Source organism: Mauremys reevesii, linkage group 7 (genome assembly GCF_016161935.1).
Source record: "Mauremys reevesii isolate NIE-2019 linkage group 7, ASM1616193v1, whole genome shotgun sequence".
NCBI classification, from domain to species: domain Eukaryota; kingdom Metazoa; phylum Chordata; order Testudines; family Geoemydidae; genus Mauremys; species Mauremys reevesii.
Window position 1 is genome coordinate 6139540 of NC_052629.1, and position 15783 is coordinate 6155322.

At 44.5% G+C, this 15783-nt stretch overlaps 1 protein-coding gene across 3 annotated transcripts in view; it reads left to right on the forward strand.

Moving 5' to 3' along the window:
• The window catches only part of CFAP58 (cilia and flagella associated protein 58), a 99551-nt gene that overhangs the window by 9569 nt on the left and 74199 nt on the right, over positions 1–15783 (forward strand). For all 3 annotated transcript variants that reach the window (XM_039481151.1, XM_039481152.1, XM_039481153.1), the window contains exons 4-8: positions 886–1042; positions 3340–3534; positions 9379–9516; positions 11625–11784; positions 13377–13459. In XM_039481151.1, the coding sequence (XP_039337085.1) occupies positions 886–1042; positions 3340–3534; positions 9379–9516; positions 11625–11784; positions 13377–13459 (733 nt within the window). The remainder of the gene's footprint in view (positions 1–885; positions 1043–3339; positions 3535–9378; positions 9517–11624; positions 11785–13376; positions 13460–15783) is intronic.

Below are 15783 nucleotides of genomic sequence, written 5' to 3' on the forward strand. Positions count from 1 at the left end.
CTGTGTTCTCCCATCCATTACCTGTCTTGTATATTTATGCAGCAAACTTTTCAAGATAGGGATTGTCTCTTACTTTGTGTTTATGCAGTGCCTAGCACTGTGAGGCTCTGATTTCAGTTGGGGCCTGTAGGCGCTGCCATAATACAAAGAGAGTTTGACTGCTAGCTCCTCAGATCAGGAAGTGTCATTTATTTATGACTTGTGCAGCAGCAAGACCTCATCGGTACAGCCACCCCAGAAAAGAGAGTGGATGCAGCAGTGCAGGGAACCTGGAAAATAGTGCAAAAATTAGGTGGCTGAAAGACTTTCCAAGGGGCACAGGGTGGAGAAGCTGGAATTTTTGTCTGTTACAACCCTTGTTTTGGGGAATTGGTGGGATTTTTAGACCCAAGAGGGCAGTGAAAATAAAGACAGTATTATTTATGGAGTGGCAGGTTAAATTTTGGGGCTATCTGCCTTGATCGTGACTCTTTCATGAATATAGTATGTAGCTCATGTATTTGATTGGCAGCTGCAGTAGACTAATTCAAAAGCTGTTCAAAATGAAATAAGTGACTTTTAAACTCCCAAGTATCAGAGGGGTAGCCGTGTTAGTCTGGTTCTGTAGAAGCAGCAAAGAATCCTGTGGCACCTTATAGACTAACACACGTTTTGCAGCATGAGCTTTCGTGGGTGAATACCCACTTCTTCGGATGCAAGCAGTCATCCGAAGAAGTGGGTATTCACCCACGAAAGCTCATGCTGCAAAACGTCTGTTAGTCTATAAGGTGCCACAGGATTCTTTGCTGCTTAAACTCCCAATCATCACAAAACAGCTTGTTCTGGTATCAGAGAGAGCCCAAAGGAGACAGCGACATTGCTTGACTATTATTTCCTTTCTTCCAGTATTCGGGATTTGCTGAGGTTTAAGGAAGAAGTAACAAAGGAGCGAGACCAGCTCTTGTCAGAGGTTGTGAAGTTACGTGAAAATCTAATCCAAGCTACAGAGCAACAGCAAGAAACAGAGAGGGCAAAAAATGAGGCAGAACAAAGCATTGATCAGGTCTGTGAAGCTCACCAGGTTGCAGTAGTCGTCTTTGTCCTGAACCATTCCCCACCTTTGCAATTGATCTCCATTAACTACTATGCTGCTACCGGCCATTTCACATCCCAGACCTTTTCCGGAGGCTCAATGAGGAGTTCATCATCAGTGCTTTATGTCCTTTGCCTTATTTCTCTACTATTTTCTTTGCAAAGCAGTTTGTCAACTATTGACTCCTTCCAGAGCTGCCAAATTTCCTGCATTTGAAGGAGATATCTGAGTCATAGTTTCCTCTCGCTTTGAGGCTGTCCTCTCCTGCATTTGAAGCTTCCGTGTCTGCAGGAGGTTTCCTATCCTTGAGGGTTATCATACTGTGAATATGTTCCTCTTACTACAGAAGCCTGCTGGAGGTGTAGAAGGCTGAGAATATATAAGTGGACATGTAAAGGGGGAGAGAGAAAGAGGCCAGGGGATGGTGAGAGGCTCCCATACGCAGAAAGGAGAAATTCAATAGGGGAAGGAGAGGTGAAAGAAAGTAATGAGTGTGATTTGGAGGGGAGAAAGAGACAGCAGAAGGAAGAGGAGGCAAGAAGGAGAGACCTGAAATCAAGAGTGGAAAAACAAAAAGAGGTGGATTATCCTTTTGGCTAGCACCAGGGCTTCTTGTCAGGCACAAACAGTAAAGCAGTCCTGGGGTCATGCTCTGCACTGGCATGTGGGACACCTGGGTTCCATATCAAGTCCTGGTTTCTCACTTCCTGAGCAGAGAGTAGATGATATAAAGCAGGGGAAAACATTTCAGACATTTACTGGGGAAGACCTTCCCCAGCCCTTAGACTTATGGGTATGTTCTACTCTTCATGGAATCAGATCCCGTTGTTTCTCTGCTCTCACCATAGTCACAGTCTGCTCTCTGCAACCTGCCCTGGGACCCTTGAGTGGGATCATCCAAAGGAAGTGGGTCCCAGAAGCCCATCACTTCTGGCAACCTTTTATCTAGACTCTAGCAAATCCAAATAATTTGTTCCTGGGCCACACATTGCCTCTGAGGCACAGAGCCATGAAATCTGAAATTAGAGTAGCCGTGGCTCAACAAGTAGACCATCGGATCTGCTAGGTCGCATGATGAGATCTTCATGGAATGGCAGTGGTAGCTGGGAAGAGGAGCTGTTGTCTACCTTAAGCAGGGAGAGAACCCAGGTCTGTTGGAGGCTATTGGGAGGGAGTGGTCTGTGAGCTTATTGAAGGGAGGGAAACGTTGGAGGACTAGGGAAGGGCCACAGAGAGGGAGGGCAGAATCAGTGGGGCTAAAAGGAAGGAGCCTTAAAAAGTTGGGATGCTTAACAGAACCAGAGAGCCAAACTTTTTGCTCATTGGCCATCATCACTGATAGGTTGTGTGCCGTGGAGCGTGCTTTGGCCCTCCCAGAAACTGAGCTACAACCCCGAGACAGAGGGCTCCATCCTTAGCTCGTGGCTGGCACAGCTGAAGGCGCAGTCAGTGGTGGCCTTGGCTCAGGTGGAGCCACACAGGACTGCTCTATTCTGTGCTGGTTAGAATGGTCCGTGGTGGACCAGCCCATCCTGACTCTTCCCCGTCCCCTGCTGGCTCTGAGGGGTGCTGGGCCAGGAAGGCAGAAGATAGGTGACACCATTATAGTCTGTTAAGTGAGGGGCTTTTCCTTTTAAAAGATTCTATAGAGAGGCAGGAAGTAAGAGCAGATGTTGCAACGAATGTTGCCTTGGTGTTCTGGCTTCCCCCTCCTTCTTTACTGTTTACTTGTTTGGTGAGGTACAATAAGCAAAACCATGGCCCTGGCAAGATAGCTTGGAGCCCAAGTTAGTGTTGTGACTGTAAACCAAGGATCAGGTGGGGTAACTTACAAATGAAAACATCCGAAAAGCACCATTGGATCCCTACTGGAATGTTCTTGCGGTTAGTCCTCAGGGTCAAAATCATGGCGTTTGGGTGGCAGATACTTTCAGCTGCGGTAGGTATCCTCAGCTCTGTTGAATCCATCAGAGCCTTCTGACTGGATTCTTTTAGGGTATGGTGATTGATGACTAAGAAATCCTTGTAATTAATAATTTGAGCCCATCATCTGGGGTTCCAAAAGCATAGCTCTCCTAAGAGGGGAGCCTGTTTACCTCTGAGCAGTTCTTCCATATTCCATCCAGGGGAAGGCAGTATTGAACAAAAGCCACTGTGTCTCAAAGGTAAGCACAATAAGAATAAAGGGAAACGGTACCTGATTTGTTGGAATAAAAGACAGACAAGGGCCTAACGTCTTTCTTTCCTCTGTCACTGTGTGATGGCAGTTCCAGCAGGAAATCCAGATGCGTCAGAATGAGGCATCCCGGGAGTCTCGAAAGAAGGACAAACTGGAGAAGGAGCTTAAACACATTCAAGTGGAAATGGACAACAAGCAGAGTGAAATAAAGGCGCTGCAGCAGCATGTGCTGAAGAACAAAGAGGAGCTCCTAAAACTGGAACAGCAGCTCAAGGAACAGAAGGTACAGTAGGTGGTTCTGTTATCTCCAACACAAACTGGTAATAGTATCAGGGTCAGATGTCAGACACAGAGGAAATTAGATTATTCTTTTAGCATTTTCATAATAGAAGGAAGGATGGAGAAGACCCATTAGATCATCAAGATGATCTCTCTGTCACTGGAGGGGCTATATCATACTAAACAGAAGCCCCCTTTGAAATCAACAGGGAGTACTGCCTAAAGATTTGTGGCAAGAAATGGCCTCAGGATCGTTATGTATGGTAAAAGGAGACTTTCTATACTCTGTCCGGAATGCAGATATGTTCTGCTTCAATCATGTTAGTATGGTAGGCTGGTATTTACATTGGAACCTAAAGGATTTAGGTGCTCAAATGCAAATGAAATTCACTGGAATTAGAGTGCCTAACTCCCTTAGGCTTGTTGAAAATATCAGTCTTGGGGTATGTCTACACTACGGGATTATTCCGATTTTACATAAACCAGTTTTGTAAAACAGATTGTATAAAATCGAGTGCACGCAGCCACACTAAGCACATTAATTCGGCGGTGTGCGTCCATGTAGGTCCATGAAGGAGATTACTGGAAGGAGGTTACTAGTGGAGTTCCTCAGGGATCAGTTTTGGGACCAATCTTATTTAACCTTTTTATTACTGACCTTGGCACAAAAAGCGGGAATGTGCTAATAAAGTTTGCGGATGACACAAAGCTGGGAGGTATTGCTAACACAGAGAAGGACTGGGATATCATACAGGAAGATCTGGATGACCTTGTAAACTGGAGTAATAGTAATAGGATGAAATTTAATAGTGAAAAGTGCAAGGTCATGCATTTAGGGATTAATAATAAGAATTTTAGTTATAAATTGGGGACAAATCAGTTGGAAGTAACAGAGGAGGAGAAGGACCTCGGAGTACTGGTTGATCACAGGATGACTATGAGCTGCCAATGTGATATGGCCGTTAAAAAAGCTAATGCAGTTTTAGGATGCATCAGGCGAGGTATTTCCAGCAAAGATAAGGAGGTGTTAGTACCATTATATAAGGCACTGGTGAGACCTCATCTGGAGTACTGTGTGCAGTTCTGGTCTCCCATGTTTAAGAAGGATGAATTCAAACTGGAACAGGTTCAGAGACGGGCTACTAGGATGATCCGAGGAATGGAAAACCTGTCTTATGAAAGGAGACTCAAAGAGCTTGGCTTGTTTAGCCTAACCAAAAGAAGGTTGAGGGGGGATATGCTTGCTCTTTATAAATATATCAGAGGGATTAATATTAGGGAGGGAGAGGAATTATTTAAGCTTAGTACCAATGTAGACACAAGAACAAATGGGTATAAACTGGACACTAGGAAGTTTAGACTTGAAATTAGACAAAGGTTTCTAACCATTAGAGGAGTGAAGTTCTGGAACAGCCTTCCAAGGGGAGTAGTGGGGGCAAAAGACATATCTGGCTTTAAGACTAAGCTTGATAAGTTTATGGAAGGGATGGTATGATGGGATAGTCTAATTTTGGCAATTAATTTTGGCAATTGATCTTTGAATATCAGCAGGTAAGTATGGCCAGTGGTCTGTGATGGGATGTTAGATGGGATGGGATCTGAGTTACTGCAGAGAATTCTTTCCTGGGTGCTGGCGGGTGAGTCTTGCCCACATGCTCAGGGTTTAACTGATCGCCATATTTGAGGTCGGGAGGGAATTTTCCTCCGGGGCAGATTGGCAGAGGCCCTGGAGGTTTTTTGCCTTCCTCTGCAGCGTGGGGCATGGGTCACTTGCTGGAGGATTCTCTGCAGCTTGAGGTCTTCAAACCACAATTTGAAGACTTCAATAACTCAGACATAGGTTAGGAGTTTGTTATAGAAGTGGATGGGTAAGATTCTGTGGTCTGCATTGTGCAGGAGGTCAGACTAGATGATCATAATGGTCCCTTCTGACCTTAAAGTCTATGAGTCTATGTACCGAGCCTAGTGTCGATTTCTGGAGCGTTGCACTGTGGGTAGCTATCCCGTAGCTATCCCTTAGTTCCAGCAGTCTCCCCCGCCCATTGGAATTCTGGGTTGCGATCCCAATGCAAAAACAGTGCCGCCGGTGATTCTGGGTAAATGTCGTCACTGAATCCTTCCTCTGTGAAAGCAACGGCAGACAATCATTTTGCGCCCTTTTTCCCTGGATTGCGCTGGCAGACGCCATAGCATGGCAACCATGGAGCCCGTTTTGCCTTGTCACTGTCACCGTATGTGTATTGGATGCTGCTGACAGACGCGGTACTGCAGTGCTACACAGCAGCATTCATTTGCCTTTGCAAGGTAGCAGAGACGGTTACCAGCCCTATTGCACCGTCTGCCATTGTAAATTGGCGATGAGATGACGGTTATCAGTCATTTTGTACCATCTGCTGCTGTCATTGGTACTTCTTGCTGGCCTCCCTGAGGTCGGCTGGGGGCGCATGGACAAAAATGGGAATGACTCCCCGGGTCATTCCCTTCTTTATGTTTTGTCTAAAAATAGAGTCAGTCCTGCCTAGAATATGGGGCAAGTGTACTAGAGAACCAGAGAGCACAGCCGCTCCATGTCAGAGCCCCAGAGATCCCGCAGAAATGATGAGCTGCATGCCATTCTAGGGGGTGCCCCTGCAACAACCCCACCCATTGCTTCCCTCCTCCCCCAACCCTCCTGGGCTACCGTGGTAATGTCCCCGCATTTGTGTGATGAAGTAATAAAGAATGCAGGAATAAGAAACACTGACTTTTTAGTGAGATAAAATGAGGGGGAGGAAGCCTCCAGCTGCTATGATAGTCCAGGCAGGACATTAAAGGGTGGGGGCGGGAGGGGAGCGCAGCCTCCCGCTGCTATGATAGTCCAGGCAGTACAGAATCTTTTCTTTAGACATGAAAGGGGCGCGGGGGGGGGGCTGATAGAGCTCAGCCTCCAATTGCTAAGATGAGGACGGTTACCAGCCGTTTTGTACCATTTGCCGGGAATGACCGGGAGTCATTCCCATTTTTACCCAGGCGCCCCCGGCCAACCTCACCGAGGCCAGCCAGGAGCACTCACGGGCTGATGATGACGATGGATAGCAGTCATATTGTACTGTCTGCCACTGGGAAGGGGATGCTGGTGTTCAGCGCTGCAGCACCCCATCTACCAGCAGCATGCAGTAGACATAGGGTGACATTGAAAAAAGGCGAGAAACATTTTTTTTTCCCTTTTCTTTTGGCGGGGGGAAAGGGGTAAATTGACGACATATACCCTGAAACACCCGGGACAATGTTTTTGACCCTTCAGGCATTGGGAGCTCAGCCAAGAATGCAAATGCTTTTCGGAGACTGCGGGGACTGTGGGATAGCTGGAGTCCTCAGTACCCCCTCCCTCCCTCCATGAGCATCCATTTGATTCTTTGGCTTTCCGTTACGCTTGTCACACAGCACTGTGCTGTGGACTCTGTGTCATAGCCTGGAGATTTTTTCAAATGCTTTGTCATTTCGTCTTCTGTAACGGAGCTCTGATAGAACAGATTTGTCTCCACATACAGCAATCAGATCCAGTATCTCCCGTACGGTCCATGCTGGAGCTCTTTTTGGATTTGGGACTGCATCGCCACCTGTGCTGATCAGAGCTCCACCCTGGGCAAACAGGAAATGAAATTCAAAAGTTTGCGGGGCTTTTCCTGTCTACCTGGCCAGTGCATCCGAGTTCAGATTGCATTCCAGAGCGGTCACAATGGTGCACTGTGGGATACCGCCCGGAGTCCAATACCGTCGATTTGCGGCCACACTAACCCTAATCCGACATGGCAATACTGATTTCAGCGCTACTCCCCTCGTCGGGGAGGAGTACAGAAATCGGTTTAAAGAGACCTTTATATCGCTATAAAGGGCTTCGTTGTGTGGACGGGTGCAGGGTTAAATCAGTTTAACGCTGCTAAATTCGGTTTAAACGTGTAGTGTAGACCAGGCCTTGATGTTTAAATCCTAATTAAAATAGTAATGCGTGACAGTCCAGTATTATCCTTTCCTTATGGACAAGTTTTTTTTTCACTCTTAAAGGCCTTTGGTCTTCCACCTGTTTGATGATGATTTTTAGGACTCTTCTTGCAAAGACCACAGTGATTGGGACCAAATATCCCAAAGCTGGTGTGATTTAGTGGTCAGAGCAGCAGACTGGCAGTCTGAACTCGGACTATATTCCCAGTTCTGCAAAAGACTTGCTGTGTTGTGTTGGGAAACCTCTGTGCTTTGGTTTCCCCATCGGAAAACTGGGAAAAATTACACTTACCTACCTCTCAAATTTACTGTGAAGTTTAGCTAATGAATGTTTGTATAAACATTACAAAAGTCTCTAGAGAAGTGAGAAGTATTGTCTTAAGTCTTTTTATTTTTTTAACCAAGTACTATTTTCAAACCGGTTTTCTGGCAAAGTCCTAAAGCAGTGTTTTGCTACTAGTTTGTATCGTTCATCTATTTCCCATGACTCTGAGAAGCGCCCACAGAAGCAATTTCAGTAAATAGCATAAGAGATTTAATAATTATAAAGCAATGTTTCCTCAAGGGAAAGTTTTTGAGGAGTTGTGTGTGTCTTATAAATGTATGGTTCTCTCATCCCTTCAGGTCTAAGAGTCAGTGTGGGTAGAAGCCTATGACAATGTTTTTGTTAATTTAGTTTAAAGTCTAAATAAAACAGAATTCACATGAATAGTTGAAAGGAAAACTTGATTATTTCTCAGAACAGGATTGGGTCTGGCGCAGCCCTGGAGAACAGTTCCAGGATCCACCAAACCCAGTCCAAGGTTTATTAGCTAGGGTATCCCCAAGGGGCCCATATTACACACAGCAACTGCAACATGCTTTGTCATTCCCTTCTCTAATGCTTTCTCATCACTTCTGTACTCTGTCTGTGGCTTCTTAGCCCAGGATTTAGGGAGAGCAGGGGTTTGGACTAGATGACCTCCTGAGGTCTCTTTCAACCCTAATCTTCTATGATTCTATGACCCTATGTCAGAGAACCACAGCAGCTTCAATAAAGAATCCCCTTCATAGTCATTACAACTGAGTCCTGGCTCTTCTATGCTGCAGAAGTCACGATGCTCACCTCCCATATCTCTCTGTGCTCCCAGCACGCAATGGGGGTGGGGAATCCCCCACACACCCTATTTTTTTAAACAGCACGGTACATATTGATCTGCCACACATGGATGCTTGAACCGAAAAATATGATGATAGTTCTTTCCTCACTTATAAAGTAATGTTTGCCAGGGGAAGTCCCATCAAGCAGAAGAAAAGTCTGGCAGCTCCGATATCGAAATATATATTCTCCGTATAAACCATGAAACTGCTGTTCTGGGCTTTTGATTGAAGACAGATTAAAGGGGGAAAATAGCCGTGCCCTGATGTCAGCAAACTGCGCACTCCAGGAAGTGTTATAGGCATATTAATGTAGGATTTGCTTGCTAAAATAGAGCTCCCCTGCCCCTCAGATGATTAAAATAATTTGAATCTCATACTCATTTGCAATGATTGTAGCGAGTTGCTGGGTATGTGATGCCTGCCAAATGGCAAAGAGGCATTAAAATATTTATCCACCACCTGTGAGGGAGATTTGCAAAGTTCCCAGAGAAAATGATGCTGGCTACGTTATTCATTAGAAGTTGTCATTTTTCCCAGCCGCTGAACATTTATCATATTTCTAGGCACATTAATAATTTCATCAGGGATAAAGAACAATTTCTATCAAGAGAAAAATCTTCAGTAGCTCTGATCCCCCAGGGCGATTCAAGGTGCTGCCAGTCTGTCTATGTAGATACATTAGAATTAGATTTAAAAGAATTATCTGAATTGTTTCATAATCTAACAGATCCTGAATGAAAGAGCTGCCAAAGAACTTGAGCAATTTCAGACGAGAAACTCTAAACTCCAGCAAGAGAACGAGCAGCACAGCATGGCCTTTGAACAAATAACACAAGAGAACCAGCAGAAAACAGTGGAGCTGAAAGTAAGTACCAGCTCATATTTGCATGGCATCAGACACATCCCTCTGCTGTCGGGAATTTGATGTTGGTGATTCAGTAGATGACATTCTTCCCTCTGAGTCAGTACTATACCAGCATCCCAGTCTAGTACCAGATCATACTGTGCTGTTTCAGATGAGACATAAAACTGAGGTCCTGATTACTTGTGATCATTAAAGACCTCATGATATTTTTCACAAAGGCAAAGTCTTTTTTTAGATTGTAAGCCCTTTGGGGGAGAGGCTGTGCCTTCCTTTATGTTTGTATAGTGATCAGCATATTGTGAGTGCTGCTGGAAGCCAATAATATATAGAAATAATAACTGCCCCAGCCAACTTCCAATGTAGGTAACTACATCCTGCCTACTTAAATTTCCTCTTTGGCATCAATTCGGGAAGTTAAATACAAATCAGTATGTTGTTTGCTTGCTGACCTAAACCATTATCTTCTGTTGCTGTGCACTGTTAAAAAGCTGTTTTCCACCACTCCAGAGATAGCTGCATTTCATCGGTGGGTAAAGTGACTGCTACATATGGTTTTTAAAGCATTTCAAGAGCTTTTGGGAATGAAAGGCTCTGTAGATATTATTACTGTATGTCTGCTGAATCTGACCTCCCCCAGCCAAGAGCATGGCTGCAGTTACAACACTGGCTATGTTAGAAAACAGGACTGAAAAGGAATAGGTTATCAAACTTTAGTAAAGTACAACTGATTCAGCTAATTAAAAGAAGTCAGTTGCTGATAGGAAGCTTTCTTGCAGTGGGCACTATTGGTTAAAACAATGAAAACAAACGACAACAGATGTGTTAGAAGATCTGTCCAGAGCTAATGTAACATAAAGATCCTTTTCTGGAACCCCAGTGAGATGACACTGTAGGAGTTTGTTTTTCTGTTGTATTGCTGCACACACTGGAAGGGCACTTTTATTACCTATTGAAAAACCAGATTACTCTGCCCGGTTAGCTAGTATAATTGTTATTCCCAGCAGAATCATCTTTGCATAAAATTTAACAAACAATGTGTTCAAATAGGAACTGAATACAAGATTCAAGGTGGGTGCAAAGGCAGATATTAGCCATGTAAGGGCCTGATCCTCACTTCAGTGGAAGTTGGAGCTCAGCACTTCATTGGATTATGAGCACAGGTTTATGAAAATTCATTGTTAAGGTGCTGTCCAGTTATTATTTATTTGTATTGCGGTAGCTTGTGGGTGCCCTAGTCATAGGCCATGACCCCATTATGGTAGGTGCTGTAGGTGGGGCCTGATCCTGCAGTGTGCAGACACCTCTGGCATACTACTAAGCACCTCTAGCATCGAGTGATGTAAATGTTTGCAAATTTTTTGAAGTCCAGTGTTTGAGTGTGCCCAAGTCCTGCTGACAGTTCCGCACAGGAGGTATTTGCACCTCACAGGATTAGGTCCCTAATAGTGACTGATTCTGCGAATGGGGCAGTGCACACTGTGATGTGGAAGGCTTAAAATGTGATGGTGTTGCTGCGACTGCAGGGCAATTTTATATTTGTTTCTTAGTAGGTGTGGGGATTATTTCTGATGTATTGATTGGCTGCAGTCACTAGTGCAATGATCACTACTGGCAACATTTTAGTGCAGTGTCTTGGATCAATAGTTTCATTTTCTGATTCCATAACATGATGTGGACTCAAAGATTTGGTTTTTAAAGCTGTAGATTAACAGCTTCCTGCTTTTAGGGATAGAGAATCAGATCAGACCATCAGTTACCAGTAGCTGATGTTTCACTGAAAGGCAAGGCTACTCAGACCTAATCCATTGAGCCAGTTGTGCAGTGCTGTGGATGGACTGCAGTTGGGAATTCTTTATTGATCTCTTTTATGCCCTGAAGAATGAGATTTGATTACCTTTCTCCTTGCCTCAGCTGGCTTTGTTTAAATTATTTTAATAGTGGTGCCATTCTCCAGTCTTTGTCTAAATCAAGCCACAGCATTTATCTTAGTGGCCTCCTGTGCCACTGAGTCCTGTACAGGAACTATATGCTAAGCAAAGAAGCATTTCCTTTTGTTGATTCTAAATGGATTTTCCTTCTTACCCACTCTCCCTTCTGTTTCTACACAGATGAGGGAGGATGAGGTGACTCAGATGCGTCATGAAATTTCAAAACTCTCCAAGGTAAGAGAAGTTATCCAGAGAAAACTGCGTGTTGCAGAGGAACAAAAAGTTGAAGCAGAATACCAGAGGGATACCCTAAGAAACCAAATCTCTGGACTAGAGAGAGGTAGGAATCAAAGCACTGTTGTGTTGCCACTGTTGTGTTGGCACTGTTGTTTTGTTTGTTATAATGTTCATTCAGTGTATGCTCCAAGTCAAGCTCATGCCTTTTCGGTGCCCCGTATGGGACCATATGAAAGGGGCCTGCATGGCACTATGGCTGTAATGCCCTTACATATGTCTCCTAGGTCTTTGGAATTTTCACACAGTGCGGCATGTGCTGGGTGAAAACATAAAGGGCCTGATCAGCAGCCCCTTTGTGTGGCAGGTGTAACCCTTCCCACCCCAGGAAATACCCTCACTGTGTGTGTTTCTGTGCCAGTCTGTATTGCCGGTGCACCAGCCCCTGATGATTGGAAGAAGGCACAAGCAGGACATTCTTTTGCCCCAGCAGTTTTGTGCCCCTACAATGATACCAGTACAGAGATGACTCCAGCACAATGTATTAATAGACTGAATTATAGCGAAGTGCTGAAATATAAAGCCCCATTCTGCTATATACCTAGTGTGGACATGTTGCCACAGTAAAAGCTTCCCTGTGCTCTGCCTAGTCTGTAGGTTGTATACTGAACTGACTGCACCTATGGGACATGAAGCATTTTATAGGACTTTATGTATGGGACATGCTGTCTTTCATATTCATATCTCCATAACTGTAAAAGGTAAGGATCTCTCTCCGAGAGAACAGCCATTCTGCTGTTGCTTCATCAGATCAGGCCTCATGCTGGGGTGAAAGGGAAGACACAGGAAATGCAGCCCTGTCTTTGAATGAGTGAGAAAGGCAACAGATAATGCACCTTCTGGCAACTTGGATTGTTCTCATGCATTCCAGTGCATTGTGTTTCCTGCAGCTCAGCCTTCCTGATATCAGTATGTCAGTTTCTCCTTCAGATGCACATTTCCTCTTTAAGAACAGGAGTACTTGTGGCACCTTAGAGACTAACACATTTATTTGAGCATAAGCTTTCGTGGGCTTATGATCAAATAAATTTGTTAGTCTCTAAGGTGCCACAAGTACTCCTGTTCCTTTTGCGGATACAGACTAACACAGCTGCTACTCTGAAACATTTCTTCTTTGTTATTTTGTTAGTGATGTATTCTTCTGTGTATTTGGATGAAGGGCCAAATCTAGATTGTTTTAAGAGGGAGCAGCTCCAGTGAAGCCAATGGAGTTATGCCCTTTTATGCGAGGACTGGATTTGACCCAGAGGGATTAAAACAACTCTATACATCTAAATCCAATATTTTCAAAAGGAACTAGTGATTTCAAGAGACTCATCATTTGGATGCCAAGCTTGAGATGTCTTTCAGAGTGCACAGCATTTTCTGAAAATCCAGCTCCTTTACGGTGTCTCAGGTTAAAATCAGAGGCATCCAAAATTACTAGTCCCTTTTGAAAATCTTGGCCTAATGCTCTGCTAGTGCCTAAATATGGATTAACTTCCCTAAATTTAGGCACCTGAATTTTCAAATGGAGGTCATAAATTATATCTCCATTTATATAATATTAATAAAGCTTTTTAAAAAGTCCACAGACCTTTGTTTTTTCCAGCTATGCAGTTTGAACCCAGAGTTTAATAATCTTTTTCTTGCTTTTAGAGTTGGAGATTGTTAAAAAGCAGGTAGAAATTGATAAGAAAGCCATAGATGAGCTGGTGAGAGAAAGGGACATATTAAACAAGGTGAGCTTGCTTTGTTAGCACTGGTAAACAAATATCTTGCCTTGAATATAAGATGCCTGTAGCTTAAACCATGCTCCCCCACTTTCTGTGAATTGAAACAACATTGTACCTGTGAGCACAAAAGGGACTTCTTAGTATTAGCATATAAAACAGCAGGGGACTGTACGTGTTATGTGCATTTACTTTTATTGCAAACGTGTTATTTGATATTCTAAGCAGTTGATTACTCCTCTGCTTGTAGTATCTACAACATATCGAGTTTAATGTTAATCTAGTCAAATTAGGGCTGTGCTAATAAAAAACACACCATCTGTCTGCATCACAGCCTTGTCTGTTTTTAACCCTGATCTCTCCTGCCACCATTTAGATTAATTTCTCATGCTGACCATTTGTGATTCTTTAGATTCCTCACTTGGTTGAGAATCAAACATTGTTCTGCATCCTGAATGAGTCTATTACAGGGTCACCTTTTGAAGAGGGTGAAAAACTGATTCTTTAGTTTTGAAGGATTTTTTAAAGTGAGGTTAGAAAAGTAACTTGATTAAACTGAGATCTTGGTGTCCTGTTTATTATCTTTCTGTGACTTGCAGGCCAACCTTGCTCAGTTTACAAGTTCAACCAGGTTACTAGAAAATGAGACTGGAAGGTGTTTCCCACTGCCTTCATTATCCCCCCTCCTGAACAACCCTCTCCATTCCTTCTGTAATGCAAACATCAGTATCCCAGCTTCCAATTCAAAAATACTGCCTCATTCTAGGGCAGGGGTCAGCAACCTTTCAGAAGTGCCGTGCCGAGTCTTCATTTATTCACTCTAATTTAAGGTTTAAAGTGCCAGTAATACATTTTAACGTTTTTAGAATGTCTCTTTCTATAAGTCTATCATATATAACTAAACTATTGTTGTATGTAAAATAAAAAAGGTTTTAAAAATGTTTAAGAAGCTTCATTTAAAATTAAATTAAAATGCAGAGCCCTCCGGGCTGGTGGCCAGGACTCAGGCAGTGTGAGTGCCACTGAAAATCAGCTTGCATGCCGCCTTCGGCACACGTGCCATAGGTTGCCTACCCCTGTTCTAGGGCTCTCTAGCAGGACTGGGAGCTCACAAGTCCCGCAGGACCTGCTGCCATAATAGTGGGAGTGGGTAAAATGTACTTTGTTGAGGCCAGGACCATGTGGGCAACCCCCCCCAAACTGCAGTAATTTGCGGGCAAAAACTAAACCTCCGGTCAGTTTGTCATAAATAGAATTCCAGCAATGTAAAGCAAGTTTTTCTTTTTTTTTAAAAAATAAAAGTTTTAATACTTAAATTTAAGTGAGGAATAGAAAGAAATTTAGTGTCTATTACAACAGGAGTTAAAGTATTTTTTTACATGGTTTAAGCAAGATTTGTTTTATTCTTTGAGTGGTAAAATTTGTGTCCAAATTCCCTTTATGTATATAATGTATTAACTGAGGGATGTTTTTTTGCTTTTTGTTTTGTTGTTTTTTAAGTAGCATGGGGGATCTGTCTCTTGTGGGATCTAAGTTTTGGATGGGAGTGGGATAAAGATGCAAGAAACAACGTGGGTGTGGGTGGGAGTGGGTATTGCAGGGTGAGATAGGAGCAGGATTAAAAAATAGTCCAATACAGGCTCTGCCTCATTCTTTAGTGCAGTGGTCTCCAAACTGTGGGCATGCAGAGGAACTTTCGGGGCGGGGTGCAGCGGGGCCTGGGCCAACCCCCATTGGGGGTGGGGAGGGAGTGCCAAGCAGCCCTGCTCTGCCCCCAGCTTCCCTTAGGCCTTGCCCCCAGACATGGCTCCGGCTTCTGGGTCCGGCTCTGCTCCTCGTCCTGGCCTCAGCCCCAGGCCCAGCGCTGCCCCCAGCCACGACCCTGACCTGAGCCCAGGGCTCCCGGCCACACCTCTGCTCCTGACCATGGTCCCAGCTGTCAGCACTGACTGCATCCTACCTGTGGCTCCGCTCCAGCTCCTGGCTGTGGCACCAGCCCCACCCTCAGCCTCCGCCTGCGCCTCCCACCACAGCCCAGCTGCAGCTCTGCTCCCGGCCTTGTCCTCCAGCCTTGTCCTTGCTCCTGGCTTTGGCCCCATTCCTGGCCCTAGCAATGGCTCCGCTCCCAGCCACAGCCCCTGCTCCAGCCTTGGTCCCTGGCCCCGACCAAAATCCTGGTCCTGGCCATGGCTTCCGGGGGGGCAGGGACAGATTATGTTACGGGTAAGGCTGGGCATGCCATAAAAAGTTGGGGGACCCCTGCTTTAGACTCTTGGAGACATTCTCATGATCCTATTTGGAGACTGAGTGTCTTTGATTTAGCGAATCTGATA